Below are 23,984 nucleotides of genomic sequence, written 5' to 3'. Positions count from 1 at the left end.
ACCACAGCTGCAAAGGGACCAGAGGAGAAGTTCAGGGTTCATGGGTTAAAACATCTGAGGAACATCAAAGAAGGCATAAAGAATTCCACAACCTAATATTTCTGTATTGATACAATAACTATGCATTTCTTTGGGTATATTTTTTGTAGCTGACAAAACATTTCTTTAGATCAGTGGTGAGAGGTAATTACCCGTATTTTTCGCTCTATAACACGCACCTGACCATAACACGCACGTAGTTTTTAGAGGAGGAAAACAAGAAAAAAATATTCTAAACGAAACAGTGGATGTATGATTTTTGTGGTTCGTGCTGTGGCCACAGACGTGATCTGACGGTGAGTTTGGGGTAGCCCAATGCAAAAATCCTGAGGATCCATGTGGATCCATGCTTTGTAACCACGTTTTTGCGCCATTGTGGCCCCATGAAACAGTGGGTACGTGTGTGTTTTTTGGTGCAGGCTGTAGCCATGGACATGCTATGTGATCTGATGGTGAATTTGGGGTGACCCAGTGCAAAAATCCTGAGGATCCATGTGGATCTGTGCTTTGTAACCATGTTTTAAAAGCACTCAAGGGACAAGGAGCACGCGTGGGGTGTGTGGAGAAGGATGCTGCTAATAATGCAGGAGAGGCTCCTCTCCTCTCCCGCTTTGCTCCTTTAAAACAAGCAGGCTCTGCTTCTCTCCCTCCTCCCCGGCTCGGCAGCTGCCGAAACACTCACACTCACACTTAAAGATAATTAAAAGCAACGCACTAAGACAAACAAAGGAAACCACGATAGTAACCACTCTGAGACAAATGAAGAAAAATTGCGACCAACACTCTCCCCCAACAAGCACAGTGAGGTCAAAACACACACACACAGAGAACCGGCCCTAAAGTCGCAGGGGCGCTGGAAGTCGCAGGGGCGCTGGGGGAGTGAACGGGAAGCAAGAGAAGGAGAACGATCCCTCACACACACACAGACACACAGAGTATCAATCCTAAAGTCGCAGGGGTGCTGGGAGAGCGCAGGGGCGCTGGGAGAGTGAACGGGAAGCAGGAGGAGGAGAACGATAGCTCAAGCACACACACACACAGCCCCTACAGTGGCTAATCCAAAATTGGACAGCAAAAAACTGCAGGCAGGGACAGAGAGCATGGGGTTGTTTTAAAGCAGTCAACCGTACAGGAGCCGCTTACACTCGTGTAAGCGGCTCCTCTCCTCTCCCGCTCTGCTTCTCTCCTTCCTCCCTGGCTGGGCTCGCTGACAGGAGCCGCTTACACCCGCTTTGCTGTTTCAAAGCAAGCCACGGACTGCTCACGACTGCAGCAGATTCCCCCGCTATCCGTAGGCATTCGCTCCATAACACGCACAGACATTTCCCCTTACTTTCTAGGAGGAAAAAACTTTGTGTTATGGAGCGAAAATTACGGTAATTAGAGGATTGTGAGTTTCTGTGATTCACTTGCTTATTACTTACAGATATTTACGGCGCCAACTCCCTCTCCAGCAAGCCTGTTAAATGAGAGAGCAAAGGAAATTACTTTAATTGTTATGATCCAGCACCTTGGGGAAAAATAGCAGTGGTTCAAATGCAATTCTGCAGAGCTAATAACTGCCAGTAAGACCACTGTTCTATTCAAGAGCATTAAGGCATTGGCAAGGCTTTAGTTTTCTGTGCACAGAGAAATCCCATTGGAAGCTGCAAACTTTTTTCTCATTTACAACTTGCTTTCCATGTGCAGGAAATGATCAATAGAATGAGGACAAGCAATCCTGTCTTTTCCCCGTCACCACCACAACAAAGTGATAGAGCAAAATGGTCTTTGGAGCTGTGGTATCCCAAGGGTTGTGTCAAGGGGCTGCTTGGCAGAGAGTTGTCCGGTGGGGGCCCAGATGCCACAGTTGCAGCTGCCATCTTCATTTTCCAAACTGCAGTGCCCAGGAAGTTCCATTTTCCAATGGCAGTGTGAGTTAAAAAAAAAACATGGCAGCTACCACAAACCCATGGCAGTATTCTTAGACTTCAACTGCAAACTCCAGCCAGAATAGAGGCCTCAGCATCAGCAAGGGACCCAGTGACTGTGAGAGGATTCCACGTGGTGATGATACCCTCCTGCTAAACTTCTCCTCTTCCCAGAAGGCTGGCCAAAAAGTTTGCTTTAGCTTTCAGAGCCCATCATCATAATGTAAACATTGTATCTGGGACCACTGGTCAACAGAGGACTATATTAGATATGTGTGTTGTAGTTTTGACTGCTGTGGGGTGGCCCTCTAGATGTTGTTGAACGAAAACTCCCATCATCCTTAACTACTAGCCAATCTGGTGGGGGCTGATGGGAATTGGAGTCCAATGACATCTGGAGGACCACAGTTCCTCCATCCATGGGTGATACTTTGGTTGGCAAGAAGCCTGGTGGAGATCAAAGAGGAGGATGGGGTCTGTCCCCACCAAGAGAGGGTCTTTTTCCACCGGCAGTCTAGCGGTGCATTTCACACTTCACCCCAGCCCACTTGGGTTCCACTAACCTGCTCTCCTCCCCTTCCAGCAGCTTCCTATAGGTGGCGATCTCAATATCCAGGGCCAGTTTGACGTTCATGAGCTCCTGGTAGTCCCGAAGCTGACGAGCCATGTCCGCCTTGGCCTTCATTAGAGCCTCCTCCAGTTCAGCCAGCTTTATCCTGGCATCTTTAAGGGCAAGTTCTCCACGCTGCTCTGCATCAGCAATGGCTGCCTGCAGGCTGGCACACTAGGGGAAAAAGAAAAGGCAATGTTCTCAGCTCGGAGCAACTTAGGATAATTTAATTAGAATTAAGTAAAACATCTGGATTCACGGTATTGTCATCAGCAAAAGAGGGCATTTGAAGACTGGTACAAAAAAAGCTTATTTTACTTCCCTCTAAGTCCACCACCCCCACCCCACAGCGGCGTAGCGTGGGTTGTCAGCACCCGGGGCAAGGCAAGTAATTTGCGCCCCCTAACCCGTGGATTTGCGCCCCCTAACCTGTGGATTTGCGCCCACTAACCCGTGGATTTGCCCTAACCCCAGATGTTGCGCCCGGTGCGGCCGGCCCCCCCTGCACCCCCCACGCTACGCCACTGCCACCCCAACATAGCTGCCACTGCCCCTTCCCAGCTTTGCCATTAAATACTCCTTTAGTTGCAATTTTAAGCAGCCCTGCATGGCAGTACCTGTTTTTTCACATTGTCGATCTCGGAATGGAGTCGTTGGATCATGCGGTTCAGCTCAGAGATCTCAGTCTTTGTATTGCGCAGATCATCTCCGTGCCTTCCAGCGGAAAGCTGCAATTCTTCATACTGGGAGTCAAAAAAGGGGGAAAATTATTTAGATTACTGAAGTGCAAACTTTGATGGAGGCAAACATAGGGTGGCCACTTTTAAATTACCAAAAAGAGTAATTTAAAATTACCAAAAAGAGGAGAAAGGAGGACACAGTTTTGCATAAAATGTGCACATGTATATACAGTCATGCTTTGGATCTCAAATGGCTTATTTGCCAAACGTTTCGGCTCCCAAACGATAAAAAACCGGAAGTGAGTGTTCCATTTTTTGAACAATTTTCGGATGCCAAACATCTGGTGTCACTTCTGTGGCTTCTGATTGGCTGCAGGAAGCTCCTGCAGCCAATTGAAAGCCATGCCTTAATTTTTGAATGGTTCCAGGAAGTGAACGGACTCTCGAAATGCATTCTGTTCAACAACCAAGGTACGACTGTAGATGTAAATTTAGACGTAATATATACAGGTCAAATAGGCACACAATACATCTCCCCATATTGGGAAGGCTGTGAGCAGGTGACCTTCATGCCTGCTCAGTCTGCTGCCCAGCTGCTCACTGGTGATGGGCAACTTCAAGATCCTCCATGTTTTCCTTTCTTAGGGTTCTTTAGCTTTACATGGAGTTAGATCAGGCAGCCTTTCAAACAGAGGATGCCTTGAGGTACAGGAATATTTGAACTGCTCTTCAAATAGGGACTGTCTTCTGTAAAAGTAAGATACATAGCCATTCTAGATACATGGCTTAAGAGCCCTGGCTCCTCCTTTCAAACCCATTTCCCCATCACTTAAGAACTGCTCACCTTGCTTTGATACCACGATTCTGCCTCAGCCCTGCTTCGGTTGGCAATGTCTTCATACTGAGCCTTGACCTCGGCAATGATGCTGTTCAGGTCCAGGTTTCGGTTGTTGTCCATTTGGAGAACGACAGAGGTGTCAGAAATGTGGGCCTGCAACTGGGCTAATTCCTATGGGGGGGGGAGTTGAAGAAAGATGGCTTACCAAGGTGAAAGACACCCACATCTCTACCACATTCAAGCACTGGTCCACACTGAGCAAGGAAACTTTGCAGCCTTATTTCAGAGATGGGGAACCTTTGGCTCTTCAGATGTTGCTGGACTCCAGCTGCCATCATCCTAGCCAGCATGCCCACGGGTCAGAGATTATGGGAGTGGTAGTCTAGCAATGTCTGAAGGGTTCCCCCATCTCTACTGTGCTAGACGGAAAAGTCTGCAACCCCGCTTGAAAAAAACACGCCCAATTCTTGCTAATATTGAGGATGCAGTCACCTCAAGAGACTTCCTTGGTGCTTGGTTGGTTACATGTCAGGCCTAACTCTTTGTATTTTGTCTATCTATTCATCTTTCAGTCCAGATTGTTGTTTATTATGGCATCTGAGCGACATATTAAGTAAGAAACAGATTGAATTAAGCTGGATTCTGTTAACAGGTCCCAATATTTCAGTAGTGAGCAAAAGGTATACCTCTAGGGCAGCTTCTCTAGCGGAACAGCGAAGACGCTGCTGGAAAAATTGCTCAAATGGCAAAACTGATTGAGCTGTGCCGGGTTAAGCCCTGTGGAGGCCGGATGGCAGTTGAAATTGCTGCCCACCCCCATTGTGCGCATGCGCTACTGGGATAGCATTGAACTAAGAAAGCTTGATTTCAATTTTCTTTCAAGATCAAATCAAGATTATTTTGATCCATTGTCTCAGGGGCCCTAAAAGGCTTGGGGCCCATATGTCGATGCCTACACAGCCTATTGGCTATTGGGGAATTCTGGGGCTTTCCAGATAATGCTAGACTCCAGATGACATCAGCCACAGCTAGCATGGTCGATGGTGAGGGGTGATGGGAGTTGTAGTCCAACAATATCTGGAACGCCAGAAGTTTCCCATCTCTGACTTAGACTTCAGCAGAGTAGTATAGGATTGAGCCACAAGGAGCTGGCTTCCTCTCTGTTAGGATGCCATCTGAGTAGAGCCCTAGAGATTGAACTTCTTGGTAGCAACCAATGCTTGGAGATGCGAAATGCAAACCAGTGCTGGTTTTGGTTCATGTTGCTACAGTCTTCTTTCTTTCTCCCTGAAAAGACTAGAAGGTGTTCTTACTTCTTCATAGAAAGCTCTCAAGAAGTTGATTTCATCAGCTAAGGCATCCGCTCTGGCTTGCAGCTCAACCTTGTTCATAAAGGAAGCATCCACATCCTGGAAAGAGAGAAAAAGATCAAAGGGCTGAACACCACAGCAGATGTGAGAGCCAAAACGAAACCACAAAGGTTAAAGCATGCATTTGCTTAAGCCGTGGCCCCATCACTCTGTGCCAAATATGCTGAAGTTACTGTTATATATTCAGTGGTCTGTGTTTGCCTGAGCTTGAATCTGGACTAAGGATTCTGAGCTCCTTTGTTCTGATTCGATACAGGATGTCCAATCACAGAACGTTTCAGGATTGGGGCCTCTGCCATTGGCCCTTGAACTCTGAGTTGTGATTTGCAACTTGGAAGTTTAGACAGCCAATCACGTTGGGAGTGGGAGTGGCTAAAGCTTTCAGAAATTTATATAAGCAGTTGCTTTGCCCCTGTTTCCCAGCTACTGTATTTTTCGCTCTATAAGACGCACCAGACCATAAGATGCTGCACAGTGATCCCTCTTGCTGTTCTGGCTCCTGGGATAGCCGCACAAAGCCTGCATTTGCTCCATAAGACGCACACACATTTCCCCTTACTTTTTAGGAGGGAAAAAGTGCGTCTCATAAAACGAAAAATACGGTATGTACGTAGTTCAATCAAGGTTCTTGCTGTTATCACTGTGTCTGGCTCATGGAAACCCACTCACCTTCTTGAGCACCACAAAATCATTTTCGGCACTTGTGCGCTTGTTGATTTCCTCTTCATACCTGTTGGAGGGAGGGGAAAATTGAGTGACTCATTACCACTGGATGAGTGACCTTCCCACCTATTTCACAGTCTCCCATCACCATCTGTCACCTGCCACATTAAACTTTGGGTCTTTCACCAGACTAAAGTAGAAGGATGGAACCCATGTGCAAAAAAGTAGGCACATCCCTGTTTGAAGACTGATATTTGCTGAAGTTAAGAGGAAAGCTTACACAAATTCCAAATTCAGCATAAGTACTTAACATCCTTACTTGATCAGACCCGTGTCCATATAGCACAGCATAAATAGCCATCCTTTGACTCCAGCTAGTCCACAAGAGCCCCCCTCAGTTGTTTGTCTCCAAAAGTTCTGCTATATAAGATATTCTGCCTCTGAACATGAAGGTTCCATTTAGGTAACATGGCTAATAACATTTCATAAACTAATCTTCCTGTGTGTTTGTTCACATCCTTTCAAAACATTTAAAGCTAGCAGCCATCAAAATGTTAGAATTCAAATTTTATTTTAGAATTCTACTTTGGAAATTAGGCTTTGAGGAATGCTTGGATTGAGGGGGGGATAATGCTAAACTGTCATTTATGAGCTTTAAGGCAATAATGTTAAGTATCAATTTGTTGACATAGTCATAGGGGTGGGGTTTTTTTGGTGCTCCCTAAAACCCCAGATCCAACAGTTGGGAATGCAGGCTGGTGTGACTTCTCAGGCCCCATAGCTTAGAGAAAGGGGCTACTGGAGTGCCCCAGGGCTCAGAAGCAAGTGAGGCCCTAGCCCCAACCCGCCAATGACACAGGGACCAGGCTGAACTCTGAGCATCTATGGTGGCTTTATTGGGGTAGGACCCCAGTAAAGAGCAAATTCAGACAGAAGGCTTTGGGAAGCACTGGTTGAAGCAGGGGTAGGCAACCTAAGGCCCGGGGGTCGGATGCGGCCCAATTGCCTTCTCAATCCAGCCCATGGATGGTCCAGGAATCAGCATGTTTTTACATGAGTAGAATGTGCCCTTTTATTTAAAACGCATCTCTGGGTTATTTGAGAGGCCTGCCTGGTGTTTTTACATGAGTAGAATGTGTGCTTTTAATTAAAATGCATCTCTGGGTTATTTGTGGGGGATAGGAATTCATTCATTCCCCCCCCCCATATAGTCTGGCCCCCCACAAGGTCTGAGGGACAGTGGACCAGCCCACAGGGTGTGTGGGATGGTGGTGGTTTAGACCTGCAATGCCTGAGGAAGGGAGTGGAAGGCCATAAGAAGAGCTAACACCACAATAAACCAGAATTACTGTCTTCTCATCAGTCCTAGTGTTAAGTGCAGCTCATGTTCAGGCCTATTCTCCATGCAACCCCAGATCAAGAGGCATCCGATGTCCTGTGCCCCCATTACAAGCCCACAAAGAGACTCGTCCTCAAAAACAGAGCATTGTGAGCCCTGAAGTGTCCTGGCGTTTTGGCTTTTGGCCTTGGTTGATGTTACGTCTTTCTGAAGGAATTCAAAAATGAAAACGCCCGGACTAGTTTTATTGACTTTACTTTGAGGAGAGGCCAAGACCAGTCTGCCCTCACCTTTCTTTTCTTGAAACGTTGCCAAATACGAAGGAGCCAGAAGGTGCAGCAGAAACAGTCCCTTTCTGGGAATGCAGTTTTGGCATGTGGGTGGCTGCCATGAAAACAGGACGAGATGGGCAGTGGGCCTGATCCAGCCGGCTCGTCTTAACGCCATTAGTTCCCTGGAGCCAAGCAATGGGGAAAGGCCATTTGACAACCTCTAAACCCCCATGAAAGAGGGGTGCGGGTGTGTCTTTTCATTCCATATTCATCTGAATACAGGCTGCACATTCTCAATTAATCTGGTTTGTATAAAACTTGAGTGTGGCCTATAGTTGTGCTCTCGCATGTAGAGAAGCTGTGATTTAAGCCCATCTCTGGATCCATGCAGAACTTTGGTGTACTTTAGTGGTTTTTGTAAAAGGATCACCCATTATGTCTATTGTGAAACGAGTGCAGAATTTGCATGTGATTTTTAGATTGTAAAAAAGCCAAACAAAAATATATTGGATGGTGCTGGAGATTTAAGAGATTCTTTTCAAAACAATTTCATTTTAAGGGTGTGACCTATATTGGGGGACAGCTTATATTTGAACCAATATTGTGTGTGTGTTTCTATATATAGTGATTATGATTCCTTTTAAACCATTCTTAATGTTGTATTTTAAGCTGTTGTGACCTGCCATGGGAAGTTAGGGTGAAGAGTCGGTAATAATAATCATCTTACAATTTTCCACTTTCCTTGGCCAACTTACTGAACCTGCTGGAACTTGGGTGTTCAGCAATTTAATGATATACATATATAAAAGAATTTGGCATTTGGCATTTTAGGAAAAGCATCAAAGAAATCAAGCTCTGGAGCCAACTGAAGATTCCCAGGTAAGATCCTCCCTCTATTGTGTGGGCAGGTAGTTCCTCCCCCTACCTGGCCTGGTCACCTTGGCAACGCTTCCCTAGGCGGGATTGGACAACTGACTGAGGTAGGCAGAGACCTTCAGGTATCCCACCTGAGGGAAGGCAAAGCCAAGCCTGTGCTAATGGAACCGCATAGGGTCCAGCGGGCTGCGCGTGACCACGCAAAGGGCGCCCCCCATTTAATGTGGGGAGCGGTCACTGTGGGCAAAATCAGATCTTTCCTGCACTTCCTGTTGTCTCCACTCTTCTGCCATTTTCCTGTCCTCACCTAAACCAAGGGACCTTCTACTAATGTAGATAAAAATAATGCAATGAAACTAGATCTGTCATGGTTTGCAATAAATGTATGTTTTTTGTTTGTTGAAAACATTATTTTACTAGTCTATTCTTTTTATTTTGAATTGCAAATGGTGGACACCGTAATCTTTTCAGTGTTTAGGGCATGGGTAGGCAAACAAAGGCCTGGGGGCCGGATCTGGCCCAATCACATTCTCAATCCGGCCGGTGGACAGACCAGGAATCAGCGTGTTTCCACATGAGTAGAATGTGTCCTTTATTTAAAATGCATCTCTGGGTTATTTGTGGGGGAGAGGAATTCATTCATTCCCCCCCCCCAAAAAAATATAGCCCGCCCGCCCCCCACAAGGTCTGAGGGACAGTGGACCGGCCCCCTGCTGAAAACGTTTGCTGGCCCCCGGTTCAGGGCTGTCACCATCTGCTCCTTCTTCCTTCCATTGGTACCTGCCACCCACTTGCTTTCCAGGCAAAGAGCCAATGAGCAAGTAGGCAGGGGCACCCACTGCTTCTCTCTCTCAGCACCTCCACCACCGTTTGGGCCAGAGAGAAAGGTGGGTGAAATTGGCAGGTTGCAATGCTGAAGAAGAGGAGGAGGAGGAGGAGGAGGTTCGGGGGCTTCTGTCATGGGTGGAGTTTGGGCCCTCAGAAGATGCCCAGCAAGGCTGACTTTTGACATGTGACCAAAAATAAATAAGATTTTCATCTGACTGAGATTTTGCTTCACATTTAGAGCATCAGCAGTCAGCTAAGGAGATCGCTCCAATACTTTGGCCACCTCATGAGAAGAGAAGACTCCCTGGAAAAGACCCTGATGTTGGGAAAGATGGAGGGCACAAGGAGAAGGAGATGACAGAGGATGAGATGGTTGGATAGTGTTCGCGAAGCTACCAGCATGAGTATGACCAAACTGCGGGAGGCAGTGGAAGACAGGAGTGCCTGGCGTGCTCTGGTCCATGGGGTCACGAAGAGTCGGACATGACTAAACGACTAAACAACAAGGAGATTGCTAGTAGAAGAAGACTGACAGACTCCTTTTCATTTGTCTATTTTACAATCTTTTACCTTCGGTCAGATTGCTGCAGTATGTGCAAGTAACTTGGAGCAGGGGTTTCAGTGTGGCTGCCCCTGTTGTGGAACAGCTTCCCTCTTGAAAGACACCCACCACCTGCACTTTCCAGAAACAACTGTGTTCCAACAGACTTCCCTAACTGGATAAATGGGTCTTTTTCATGAGTGTCTAATTTGTATTGTCTTCTTTTAAATGTGGCTGCTGTTGTGATGCTTTTAACTGGTTGGTGTTTTTTTGTTTGCTGTTTTTAATTGCACACCGCCTTGAGACAATTGTGCAGAAGCCGATTTATAAATGAATTGTGGCTATCATAGAATTGTAAATGTGAAAGAGACCCCAAGGACCATCTAGTCTAACCCACTACCATGCAACAATGATGATAACAATAATTATCTTACAGTACCCACCTTATCCTGAAGTCCTCCACTGTATCCTGCATGTTCTTCAATTCCATTTCTAATTGTGGTCTCTGTCCCAGAATGTGATCCAGCTGATTTTTTAGACCACTGATGTATGACTCAAATAAAGGCTCAAGGTTACGCCGGGTGATCTTTTGCTCCTGCAAGAGGCTCCATTTGGTCTCTAGCACTTTGTTCTGTTGCTCCAGGAAACGGACCTGAATGTATCCCACCAAGACAAAAAATATGTTGAATGTTGGCCTTGTGTGCATACAAAACAGAATATGGGTTGCTAAGCTATACCACCATCAAAGGAGGTAATATCCTGACATCTTTCCCTTCTATTTTTCAATAGATTGCAAGAAATTGCCACAGCGAATACTTTACATAGAAAATGTTACAGGAAGCTGGCAGGTTGTACCTAATGAGTTAGTATTAATAGCAGCTCAAAGAGTGGTTAGTATCAAATGATGCAGATGGTTGATAAATGGAAAGATATAGGAATGAAACTGGGAAGTGTTATCTTTTGACACATGCATCTAATTGTGTCTATTGGTTGCTTTAAAAAAAAGGCATGGTGAATTTTCTGTGGATTGTGACACAGGATCAATTGTGACTTTTATATATTAAAAGCAAGTTTGGGCTCTCAGCTGCCGGTACGTACCAAGCAGTGGAGTCTGATATCTTGCACAGCTACCTGGTCTTCCAACTACAACCTCCATCTTAATTCATGTTCTCATTTCTTCCTAGCAATCCCATGCTAAATACTCTTTTACTCTCACATATTGCATATGTGAGTTATGTTAAGAGCTTGAGCTACAAGCTGGAAGCACCTTGTTGAAATTTCATCACCTCTAGGTCTTTCTCACAAGACAAGCAAAAGCTGAACTCTATGCAAGGTGCACAAAGCTATCTCAACATTTTCCATTGTTTTAGCTGAAGAACCAGACCTTCAGTGTTAGAGAATTTGATCTTGCATCATGTGCCAATGCACTGCAGAAGGAGAATGAATCTGGATCCAACTACAGCAGGTGTGAGGAGCCTTTGGCATTTTGAATGCTGCTGAAATACAATTCCCATGATCTGTGGCCATGAGCCATGTTTTCTGGGGCTGACAGGAGTTGACCAACATCCATAGGATCCTCCACACTTGAGCTACAGCAGACCCTTGAGAGCTGGGGAATCCTGCATCTAATACTTGAATGTCACCACAAAATCAAATATATGTAAGATCAAATCAAATACATGTATAGGAGGCTAACTCAAAAACACTCAAATGCAATTATTTGAGGGTGGTATGAATTCACTCTAACCAGCCAATGAATGAAGGATAACAATTCAGGAGAAAGGGCTGGTGAGGAGGCAATCCATGTTATTTATTTAAATTTAATTATAATACTATTTTTAAGCATGCCACTCATAAAAAATATCAAGGTGATATACAATAAAATCATTAAAACATCACAAAGCTATATCATTATCCAATTATAAAATCATTAAGTACAGAACAAATGATCAACACAGGAATGAGGGACTCTTGTCAATTTCAGCTTCTTTCCCTTATTCCAAGCTTAATTTCAAGTTCCAAATCATTTTGGCACAGGAGTGTGTGAACTGATTCCTTGTGGTCTAGTTTCAAGGCCTCCCAGTAATACAGTGGTACCTCAGGTTAAGTACTTAATTCGTTCCGGAGGTCTGTTCTTAACCTGAAACTGTTCTTAACCTGAAGCACCACTTTAGCTAATGGGGACTCCTGCTGCCACTGCACTGCTGGCGTGCAATTTCTGTTCTCATCCTGAAGCAAAGTTCTTAACCTGAGGTACTATTTCTGGGTTAGCGGAGTCTGTAACCTGAAGCGTATGTAACCTGAAGCGTATGTAACCCGAGGTACCACTGTACATCATTTTGTGAATTTGTTTTTAAAAGTCCCACTTGAAAATCCATCAGCATTTCAACACAATTTTCTCTTTACGTACACATTTTTTGTATGCAATTTCCCTTAATAAACACATTTTGCAAATCAATATGTATTTAAGTGCACATTTTTGTACACATTGGAGAACTGCATTGCAAAATGTGAAGGCCAGCAGTGCTTCAGTTCATGTAACTGTTTCAGAAAGTGCAAATTAGGTACGTTGGCCATTAAATGCGAACTAAATTGAATTTCTCCCCCTATCCCTATCAATTCACTGGAAACACATAATGAAACAAATGTGCTTAGAGCAGGTGATGAAATATCAGGGTTGTAGCTGCCTGTCTGATTTCAAAAGGAACAGTGTACCAAATTACTGGTGCCACTATGCTAACACCCTTGGTTCATGTTGAAACTAAATGAGTTACTAAATAAATAAATATTTTGCTGGTTCTAAGACACTGAGGATCATAAGCGACTTGGTGCAGAAACCTTGTTTTCTTTAGTCACACATTTTTAAGGTCAGTAAAATATAAACAAGTGAAATTTCTCTCCATGACCTAATGTTCTACCCCCTGATTTAGCTCCAGCTATTGACTGGTCTTGTGACGCGGGTGGCGCTGTGGGTTAAACCACAGAGCCTAGGGCTTGCCGATCAGAAGTTTGGCGGTTCAAATCCCAGAGATGGGGTAAGCTCCCGTTGCTCGGTCCCTGCTCCTGCCAACCTAGCAGTTCGAAAGCACATCAAAGTGCAAGTAGATAAATAGGTTCCGCTCCAGCGGGAAGGTAAACGGCGTTTCCGTGCGCTGCCCTGGTTTGCCAGAAGTGGCTTAGTCACGCTGGCCACATGACCTGGAAGCTGTACGCCGGCTCCCTCGGCCAATAAAGCGAGATGCACGCCGCAACCCCAGATTTGTCCGTGACTGGACCTAATGGTTATGGGTACCTTTACTTTTAAGCACCCTTAAAGGAAAACACATTCCCATCAATGAAAGAGGATTTTCCTCTTTTTTTAGATGCTTAGTCATGCTGTTAAGTTGCACAAAACAGCTTAAATATGAATGCAGCCTGCGAGCTTTCCTGCAATTTCCACATGGGTAAGACATTTAGTCCTATCATGTCTATTAATGAGGCATAACTGCTTTTGTTTGTGCCCATTCCTTTTGGAGATACCTTTTCAAAACATCTCTAGTGTGTACACACATGCACTCGTACGCTTTTGGTCTCTCCACCAGGTCTCTTGAAGTTTAGTCTCTGATCACAGGGAGGAGATGCACTTTTCCCAGCCTGGTGTCCTCCTGATATTTTGGACTACAGTTCCCATTAGACCCAGCTGCCAGTGTTCATAGCAAGGGATAATGGGATTTGTAGTTCTTCCTCATCTCTGACTAACCATCAGGAAGTGATCCATGATGTGAGAGCAAGGATGCTCTACAAATACAGTGGTACCTCGGTTTTCAAATGTAATCCTTTCAGGAAGACCGTTTGAGTTCTGAAACGTTCAAAAACTGAACAATCAATATGGAAGCCTCAATATGGAAAACTCAACACAGAAGCCACATGGCATGTTCGACTTCCGAGACATGTTCAAAAACTGAAGCATTTACTTCTGGGTTTACAGCATTTGAAAACCAAAATTTTCGTCAATAGAGACTTTTGAAAATTGAACTACCACTGTAAACGGCTGTGTCTATTTCTAGCGATGAAATGTTGGTAGGATATTGTAAGCAGGGAAAGAAAACAGCTGCCCTATATTGTCAGTAGAGCTTGTTTAAACAGTAGCAGGAAGGAACTTGTTTTAAAGTAGCGTAAAGTTTTTAGGATGGCATCCAGAGAGAAACTTACCTTATCAATGAAGGAGGCAAATTTGTTGTTGAGTGTCTTGATCTGCTCCTTCTCTTCCTTCCTCACCTTCTGGATGGTGGGGTCAATCTCCAAGTTAAGAGGCGCCAGGAGGTTTGGGTTGACGGTAACCTCATGGATGCCACCGGCGCCAGCTCCATAGCCATAGCCACCACCACCAACAATCCGGTACCCAACTCCTCCATGACCTAATCCATAACCATATCCAGATCTGGCAGTAGTACGGTAGCCACCCATGGAGATTCTTTTACTTGCTCCAAAGCCATGGAGGCTTCTGCTGCCAAAGCCACCACTGATACGTCCAAGGCCTGCACCACCTCCCCGGGAGACCGAAACCGTGCTGAAGCTAGTTCGGCTACCTGGGATAACAGCTGAAGAGGTGCTAAAATTCTTAGAGACTCTGACTGATTTCTGAGCCATTGTTCCTCCTCAGGGCAAGAAGGGGAAACAGAGAGAGACACAGAGAGATGAGACAAGACTCCTGGACAGCCAAGGTGAAAGGATCCTCTGGGATGCTCACGCGTTCCCCCTTTTTATCTCATTGGAGAGCTGGGTTTGGCAGCTGGAGATCACAGGTAATTGGCCTGAATTAATCTCTTTGGTATGTCTGGCATGAGGCCTTTTCCATTATGTTGTACCTAACGTAATGTCCTGACGACTTGTAAAACCAAGAGGACTTGTAAAACCAAGCGGAATTTTCTAACCCTGTAGTTTACAGTGCTGGGGTTTCCTAAAGGCATTGCTTTTAACTTCATATAAATTAACAAGTGACTTTTTCTTCTTTGAACATGATGGGAATAGAAGAGGCTATCTAAAGCTCAGCGAGAGCTGCTGAGGCAGCTCCCTTGAGAATGATTCTCAACTAGGCACATTTTCTTTCTTTCTTTCTTTCTTTCTTTCTTTCTTTCTTTCTTTCTTTCTTTCTTTCTTTCTGACATTCCTGTGGTCTTCCTTCATCAGGTGCAACACCGATTGTGAAGTCAGTGATGCCACAAGTGTAGACCCATATACTCAAGTTTGTCACTGGGAGAAACAGGAGGTGCTCATATTGCAACGCATTGATTACCGCAATGCGTTGTATGTAGGGCTCCCCCTGAAGATGGTTTGCAAACTTCAGTTAGTGCAGAATTTAGCAGCCAGGTTGCTCACTGGGGCAAGACGGTTTGAGCATACTACACCGATCCTGGTCTGACTGGACTGGCTACCAGTTAGTTTCCATTCCCAATTCAAACTGCTGGTTTTGACCTATAAAGCCTTAAACTGCTCAGGACCGCAATACCTCAAGGTACTGAGGTATACCGCCTCTCTGCATTTGAACCTACCTGGGCTCTGAGATCATCCTCTGAGACCCTTCCTCATGTGCCTTTTCCATGAGAGGTTTGGAGGGTGGCAACACAATAATGGGCCTTTTCTGCAGTGGCTCCCCATTTATGGAATGCTCTCCCAGGGGAGGTTTGGCTGACTCCTGGTTACACATCTTCAGGTGCTGAACAGGCCTTTGGCTGATTAACATCTGATGCCCTTTTGAATGTGTTGTGGAAGGGGAAATTATTAGGTTGCCTTTGTTTTTGTTTTTATTATGTATTCTGTGTTTTTGATATTGTAAATTTGTGTTGTGAACCGCCCTGAGATCTATGGGTATAGGGCAGTATACATATGAAACTGACAAACTAATGGTAGCCCTGACTAGAAGAATTTCCATGCAATACAAATGCAGACTTCTAAAGCCCGAGGACCTTCTAAAACTGTTCTTGCAAACAGAAGCCTTGAGGACTGAAATCTCCTGTGAAATGTCTCTCTCCTCCCACCCCACTTCTGCCTGCATCTGAGGTAGGGAGCCTGTGACCCCATAGATGTTGTTGGGCTCCAACTCCCATCAGCTTCAGTCAACAAGGCCAATGGTCAAGGGTGATGAAAGCAGTACAGTGGTGCCCCGCAAGACGAATGCCTCGCAAGACGAAAAACTCGCTAGACGAAAGAGTTTTCCGTTTTTTGAGGTGCTTCGCAAGACGATTTTCCCTATGGGCTTGCTTCACAAGACGTCTTGCGAGTTCTTGCAAGTTTGTTTCCTTTTTCTTAAAGCTGCTAAGCCGTTAATAGCCACTAAGCCGCTAATAGCCGCTAATAGCCGTGCTTCGCAAGACGAAAAAACCGCAAGATGAAGAGACTCGCAGAACGGATTAATTTCGTCTTGCAAGGCACCACTGTACTCCAACATCTGGAGTCCCACAAGTTCCCCCAACCCTGGTTTTCTGCACTCTTTAGAATAGGCATCCTACTCCATTGTGCTTCCAAGCAGCTACCCTGCTTCCCATCTTTTGTGATATCTGCCTGTCCTGCACAGACTCCTGAGTTTGCTTTGCCCTCTGGTGATCCTTTCAGTGTTCATCTGTGCTTAGAGGAAAGAAGAAGTCCAACACAAATAAATGAATCACTCTTACGTTAGGACTATTCTCCATATGCCCAAATCAATTTAGAAATTTCTTTGCAATACAGCACAATTGCATCCTCTGTGGGGGTGGGGGGTGGTTCCAAGGATTCCACATATATGCAAAAATGGATATTCAGTGGTACCTTGGTTTTCAAATGTAATCCGTTCCAGAAGTCCATTCGACTTCCAAAACGTTCAAAAACCAAGGCGTCGCTTCCAATTGGTGCAGGCGCCCCAGAAATGATAGCCAGCAGCCACATTGGACATTCAGCTTCCCAAAAATGTTTGGAAACCAGAACACTTACTTCCAGGTTTTCAGCGTTCGGGAGCCGATTTGTTCGTCAACAAACCCGTTCAAGAACCAAGGTTCCACTGTACTCAAACTCTTGGAACTGTGCCCGCACAAACATCCCAGGGCTTGCAGGGAGGCCCCACGATGCTCTCATGAGATCTCATTGGGCCGCTCAAGTTCCTGCAAGATCTGGAAAGAACTTCCCAGGCCCAGCACACAGAGACAGCCATGCTTCCAAAGGAACTGGAGGGTTTAAAAGCTATTTTTGCACCAAGTTTTCTTGACACAAATGAGCTTTAAAGCTCCCCTACTTGCTTGCCTTCAACACACATAGTTGAAAGCACATGAGTTAAATGCATGCAAGATGCTATCTTACTGTATTTTAAAATACTTGTGATAGTGGGAGACCTCAGAAGAAAGGGGGTTCCATTTAATTCAGCCGCTGCTTGACATTCCTAACGGCTGTGTTTTTATGCTACTGTGCATTGGTCAAACTCCACACAAAAAGAATATTGGGGTGTATGCTTTTGGGGGGTAGTGTTAATTAATGCCCACAACAAATGCATGACAATATTTTGAGTGGGGTGGGGACACAAATGAACTCAGAGCTGCACAAATCACACTGGCACAGATACTCTGCAGCAAATCTGGAAATCAAATGTAGAATTCCTGAAGTATCAATCCCACTTCAGAAATGGGGGAAGTTCATCAGGAACTCCAAATGCTGGAGATCAGTTTGGATGAGAATTTCGGACACAACCCCAGTTTCACCAAACCACCATCAGGGGACTCTGTTCTTCTTTGGATTGAATGAATGCTGTCATTTAACAGAACATTTCCATTTCTTATTATGATGATCTTGTTGCTTTATATTTTATTAGCCCCTGCAGCAACTGTCTTTACAGTACAAAGCGAACAAGAACGGTTTCCAGGAGGAAACACCTCTGTTTCCCAGGATATAAGATTACTTTAATGGGACACTCCCATACATGTCTATTCAGAAGCAAGTCCCATTGAGCTCCATGAGGCCGACTCTTACAAAACTAGGTATAGGATTCTTTTAACAACAGAAACCAAGATTATGGGTGGTGAAATATACTCGGAGTCGAGAGTGGATTTCATGCTCTTTATTCAGCTCATAGTGGTGAGGAGGAATGGAAGTTCCCCCAGAATGTCTGCTTTGTATACATTATTTACACAATGGGCCCCACGTGATTGGCCAATTCCGGGATTCACCTGTAGGCCAATCAGGTTGCGGATTCACTTCCACCTGGAGCTGGATTGGGTGGCTCCTGTGGACCAATCAGACTGCTGCATTCTGGACCCTATTGTTCTAGGACCAATCAGACGGCTGCATTCTGGACCCTATTGTTCCAAGACCAATCAGACTGCTGCATTCTGGACTCTATTGTTCTAGGACCAATCAGACTGCTGCATTCTGGACCCTATTGTTCTAGGACCAATCAGACGGCTGCATTCTGGACCCTATTGTTCCAAGACCAATCAGACTGCTGCATTCTGGACTCTATTGTTCTAGGACCAATCAGACTGCTGCATTCTGGACCCTATTGTTCTAGGACCAATCAGACTGCTGCATTCTGGACCCTATTGTTCTAGGACCAATCAGACGGCTCCATTCTGGACCCTATTGTTCTAGGACCAATCAGACGGCTGCATTCTGGACCCTATTGTTCCAAGACCAATCAGACTGCTGCATTCTGGACCCTATTGTTCTAGGACCAATCAGACTGCTGCATTCTGGACCCTATTGTTCCAGGACCAATCAGACTGCTGCATTCTGAATCCTATTGTTCTAGGACCAATCAGACTGCTGCCTTTTGGATCCTATTCAACTCAGTACATAACAGGCGGACTCTATGAGGTCCTACATTTTGCTTATACAAATATATAGGGACATGCCCCCCCCCCCAAAAAAAACCCCTGGAAAATAATAAATGGTAGGTTTTTGATTATTTGGAGTATTGAGGGGAAGACTGGAGGCCAGTTGAGGCTAAGCTTCCTTTCCAAGCCAGGGCCACACCTGGGATAGATGCATTAGCATGACAAAAGGTTTTGATGGCCCATCTAGGGGGAATTTTGAACCTGGGCAGACAGAGGTTGCCAAGCTGGTGGGGTGTATGTGAGAGGTTACAGGAAAAGAGTGTTTTTAGCAAGGTGTGCTGGGAAGAAGGAGAGAACAAATAAACTTTCAGCACCCAGGCTTCTAAGAGACATAAAAAAAGGTGGTTTTTCCAATTAACGTCTTTTTGGGGCAGCCGGATGGTGAGGTCAATTATCATATACATACACAGACCAGAAGAAGCAAGAGATCACGCAAGAATTCTCTGGAAAACTGTACACATTTTCACAATGGTGCTGTAATGATCCATCTTCACGAAATACTTCAGACACTCAACTGCAAAATTAGCCGAGTTTTTGTCTGCACTTCTGAGGGCAATGGGTATATTTCAGTCACATTTAGGTATCACGTTATGCATTTTCTGTACCCGTTAACCTGCTGCCTGCAGGGCAATCTGTAAAAATTAACTGCCTCCTTCCGTGTTTAGGAGTAATAATTTTTTTTTTGAAAATCATGTCATTAACTGGAATCCAACAGAGCTCTTCTTGTGTTCTTATGGAAGGGAAAGATGGAAAGACTGCATTTATTCTGCACTCTCTCCCCCCCCCCCCAATTTTTTAAATATTATATCACCTCTTCCTTTGGAAAGATGTATTTTAAAAATAAATATATAATTAAAAATAAAGCCAGGTGAAGCTTGACATTTAGTGGTGCAGGTGCAGAGAATAAGACGCACCTGCCTAAAGGTATATGAGTTATCGCTTCCTTAGCAAATCAGCTCATCTTCTTGCCCACCTGCACTCCTCCTCCTGCTGTTCAGCACACCTTAGAAAAGCAGAAGTTGGAGCCTGTTACGGAAATTACAGGGTGGGGGTCGCACATCTTTAATGTTAAATATTACAAATATTATGCCTGAATGTATCCTTTCAACTTGACAGCTCAGGGAAGTTACCTAGCTGAAAAAAATAATATAAAATCATCTCCTTTCCCATTTTCCCCTTGAAAAAGGACTCCAGGAAGTTCCCAGAGGTGACAATTGCTGGGCTCATTGTTAGCCAAAGGAAGCCAAATCTCATCACCTGACTCGCCTCAGGCTCCAGACATGCAAAGGAACTTCTATTGTACTTTTGGGTGGTGGGCACTTAAGACATATTTGTCCATGCTAATCATATACCTGAGTCTTGCCCTGCCATGTCTGCTTATGCTAATCTTGTACCAAGGACTTGTCTGGACATGTTTGCCAAGGTAAACTCCTCCCCTTTTGTGACATGTCAGTGATGTAGCAATGATGCTGTATGAACTGTATTCTGGGATATGGTGGGAAAGTTTTAAAAGTCTTTGTCACCCCATCCTCGGGGTTCAAATTTCCTCTTTGAACCTATTGCGCAATAAACTTTGGTCTACAGCTATTTGCTCCGGTTGGCTGGACGCCTTCCTTTATTCCGCAGGGACCCGCGGGCTCTGCCTGACAAGCTGGGTGACTGAGCAGCCTCACACCTAGATTTTTCCATAACAGAGCCCCACATGTTTTAAGTATGTTTGACTAGTGAGCAGGGATCTCTGCTAACTGGAAACAGATCTGTTAATGAGAATTCACACAGGGGAGTCACTGTGGATGGAGAAAGGTTAACTAAGGCAGCAAATCCTATGCACACTTAACTGAGAGTAAGCGCAACTGAACACACTTAGGTAAAGGTAAAGGTACCCCTGCCCGTACGGGCCAGTCTTGACAGACTCTAGGGTTGTGCGCCCATCTCACTCAAGAGGCCGGGGGCCAGCCCTGTCCGGAGACACTTCCGGGTCATGTGGCCAGCGTGACAAAGCTGCATCTGGCGAGCCAGAGCCGCACACGGAAACGCCGTTTACCTTCCCGCTAGTAAGTGGTCCCTATTTATCTACTTGCACCTGGGGGTGCTTTCGAACTGCTAGGTTGGCAGGCGCTGGGACCGAGCAACGGGAGCGCACCCCGCCGCGGGGATTCGAACCGCCGACCTTTCGATCGGCAAGCCCTAGGCGCCAAGGCTTTTACCCACAGCGCCACCCGCTTCCCTCACTGAACACACTGAGTAAACATGCATATAGAATCTGGCTGGAAAGGCTGTAATCCAAGTGTGGGAAACATTTGGCCCTCCAGATGTTGCTGAAATTCAGCTCCCATCAGCTCTGGCCATTAACTATTCTTGCTGGGTTTGCTGGGAATTGTAGTTCATCAACATCTTGATGGCCACAGGTTCCCCCAAGCCTTCTGTGATCCAACACAGAGTAAGGTAAAGGTAAAGGGACCCCTGACCTTTATGTCCAGTCATGACCGACTCCGGGGTTGCGGCGCTCATCTCGCTTTATTGGCCGAGGGAGCTGGAGTACAGCTTCCGGGTCAGGTGGCCAGCATGACTAAGCCGCTTCGGGCGAACCAGAGCAGCGCACGGAAACGCTGTTTACCTTCCTGCCGGAGCAGTACCTATTTATCTACTTGCACTTTGACGTGCTTTCAAACTGGTGGTTGGCAGGAGCAGGGACTGAGCAATGGGAGCTCACCCCATCGCGGGGATTCGAACCGTTGACCTTCTGATCGGCAAGTCCTAGGCTCTGTGGTTTATCCTACAGTGCCACCCGCGTCCCTACGCAGAGTAAAGGTAAAGGGACCCCTGACCATTAGGTCCAGTCGTGACCGGCTCTGGGGTTGCAGTGCTCATCTCACTTTATTGGCCGAGGGAGCTGGCGTACAGCTTTCAGGTCATGTGGCCAGCATGACTAAGCCGCTTCTGGCGAACCAGAGCAGCGCACGGAAACGCCGCTTACCTTCCCGCGGGAGTAGTACCTATTTATCTACTTGCACTTTGACGTGCTTTCAAACTGCTAGGTTGGCAGGAGCAGGGACTGAGCCATGGAGCTCACCCCGTTGCGGAGATCTGAACCGCCGACCTTCTGATCGGCAAGTCCTAGGCCCTGTGGTTTAACCCACAGCGCCACCCGCGTCCCCCTACACAGAGTAGAGCATCCTTAACCCTGAAAGGCTACTCAGAAACCAACTCATTGAGTTCAATGGGTTTGTACAGAAGCGCAGCCTAAACCACAGATTTTAGGGGTTGAGCTGCAGAAAATATAAGGCATTTTTTAAAATGTATATTTGCCAGGGGAGCCCTATTAAACTCAGCTGCACTTGCTTAAAACAGTTTTTGGTATAATGCAAAGCTTAGGACTGTTTTGTAAGCAGGGGAGGGTGGCAGGTTTTAAAAAAGAAGCAAACTTCTGGGCAGTGACCCTGTCGCTGAAAGGAGAAAGATGAACCTTGGGATCTGCAGCCCCCGTCGCCTCTCCTGACCTCAGGGGTGGGCCAGCCCTGCTTGTTATTCACATGGACATAGAATCATAGAATTGCAAAGTTGGAAGGGACTCCAAGAGTCATCTAGTTATCTCCTGCTTGAACTACTGCAACGTGCTCTACGTGGGGCTATCTTTGAAGGTGACCCAGAAACTACAACTAATCCAGAATGCGGCAGCTAGACTGGTGACTGCGAGCGGCCGCCAAGACCACATAGCACCGTTCTTGAAAGACCTACATTGGCTCCCAGTACGTTTCTGAGCATAATTCAAAGTGTTGGTGCTGATCTTTAAAGCCCTAAACGGCCTCGGTCCAGTATACCTAAAGTAGCGTCTCCACCCTCATCATTCAGCCCAGACATTGAGGTCCAGCTCCGAGGGCCTTCTGGGATTCCCTCACTGCGAGAAGCCAAGTTACAGGGAACCAGGCAGAGGGCCTTCTCGGTAGTGGCACCCACTCTGTGGAACGCCCTCCCACCAGATGTCAAAGAGAACAACAACTACCAGACTATTAGAAGACATCTGAAGGCAGCCCTGTTTAGGGAAGTTTTTAATGTTTGATGTATTACACTATTTTAACATTTGTTTGGAAGCCGCTCAGAGTGGCTGGGGAAGCCCAGCCAGATGGACGGGGTATGAATGAATGAATGAATGAATGAATGAATGAATAAAATGAATTATTATTATTATTATCGAACCACTTGCAGTGCAAGGATCTCAATTCAATGTGAAACCATACTGACTCTGCTTCGTTTTGGAAATGTACTAGCAGTTTCATTGCTGCACCACCAGGAGGGCACGGTACACTGCAGTTGCACATGGAAGCTCCACTCCAAGAGAGACCTGGCATCTATTATCCTGTGTCTGAGTCCCTCCCTTAAAGCCTTTGAGGCTGACCCCACCCCACTTCCCGCGGGGTTCAGCGAGAGGAGCGTGGCCCCTTTTAAAAAAAGAGCTGCCTCCCTACTGGACGCGACACTCGCCGCGCGCACATCCGAACGCTCGCTCGCTCCGCTTCCTCCAATCCCCTTAGCTTAAGTATTGACCAATTGCGGCTCCCGGAGAGCCGGCGTCGGCCAATCAGCGCCGGCTAGTGACGCCGGCCAAAATGGCGGCGCCGTGAGTTCTGGGCGCGCTTCGCGGGGGGAAGCGCCGCCGCCGCCGTGGGGATCTTATATGGCGGCGAAGCGGCGGAAGGCGGCGGCCAGAGCGGAAGGGGAGGATTTTCGCCTCCGGAGCCCCGTGAAGCGGAGCAGCAGCAGGCGGCGGAGACCCGCCGAGGGCGCTCAGGATGGAGAGAGTCCCCGCGGTCAGCGCGGCTCCGAGGGTGAGGCTCTGAGGGGATGAGCGCCCCTTGTCCCCGCGAGTCCCCCGAGGCAGCGACCTCCTCGGCGGGTCCCGCCTGCCTCGGCGTCACCTCCGCGCCCTCGCAAAACGGCAGCCGCCTCCGGTGGGCGCGCGAGCCGCCCTTGGCTGAGCGGGAGTTTACTCCCGAGTAAGCAGCACGTAGGCAGAGCATCCCCCGGAAGGGTCTCTTCCTCTTCCCCTGCCAAAGGTCCCGGTGCCATCCTGGCACTTGCTTTCCTCACAGGCTGGGGGAAAATAATATTAGCCTCCTTGTATAACTCGGGGGGGGGGGGGGGATAGCCGTGTGTGTTGTTTAAGGCGAAAGCCAGCAAGGAGCT

At 46.5% G+C, this 23,984-nt stretch overlaps 2 protein-coding genes across 3 annotated transcripts in view; one reads left to right on the top strand and one right to left on the bottom strand.

Annotated features, from left to right (window-relative positions):
- Positions 1–1,410: 1,410 nt before the first annotated feature.
- Positions 1,411–23,984, bottom strand: part of LOC114593004 (keratin, type II cytoskeletal 6A-like) — a 22,761-nt gene continuing 187 nt past the window's right edge. Inside the window, exons 1-8 of one of the 2 annotated variants that reach the window (XM_077923820.1) lie at positions 14,158–14,685; positions 10,410–10,618; positions 6,117–6,177; positions 5,391–5,486; positions 4,084–4,248; positions 3,177–3,302; positions 2,513–2,733; positions 1,411–1,498 (exon numbers count right to left, since the gene is read on the bottom strand). In XM_077923820.1, the coding sequence (XP_077779946.1) occupies positions 1,456–1,498; positions 2,513–2,733; positions 3,177–3,302; positions 4,084–4,248; positions 5,391–5,486; positions 6,117–6,177; positions 10,410–10,618; positions 14,158–14,595 (1,359 nt within the window). In that variant the 5' untranslated portion in view covers positions 14,596–14,685 and the 3' untranslated portion in view covers positions 1,411–1,455. Of the gene's footprint in view, positions 1,499–2,512; positions 2,734–3,176; positions 3,303–4,083; positions 4,249–5,390; positions 5,487–6,116; positions 6,178–10,409; positions 10,619–14,157; positions 14,686–23,984 lie in introns of those variants that run through there. The other variant, XM_077923821.1, reaches the window with a different exon arrangement.
- Positions 23,385–23,984, top strand: part of ETAA1 (ETAA1 activator of ATR kinase) — a 13,672-nt gene continuing 13,072 nt past the window's right edge. The window contains exon 1 of the mRNA XM_028721464.2: positions 23,385–23,626. Coding sequence (XP_028577297.2) covers positions 23,476–23,626 — 151 coding nt within the window. The 5' untranslated portion in view covers positions 23,385–23,475. The remainder of the gene's footprint in view (positions 23,627–23,984) is intronic.

Source organism: Podarcis muralis, chromosome 2 (genome assembly GCF_964188315.1).
Source record: "Podarcis muralis chromosome 2, rPodMur119.hap1.1, whole genome shotgun sequence".
NCBI classification, from domain to species: domain Eukaryota; kingdom Metazoa; phylum Chordata; class Lepidosauria; order Squamata; family Lacertidae; genus Podarcis; species Podarcis muralis.
This window is presented reverse-complemented; position numbering and strand designations above follow the sequence as displayed.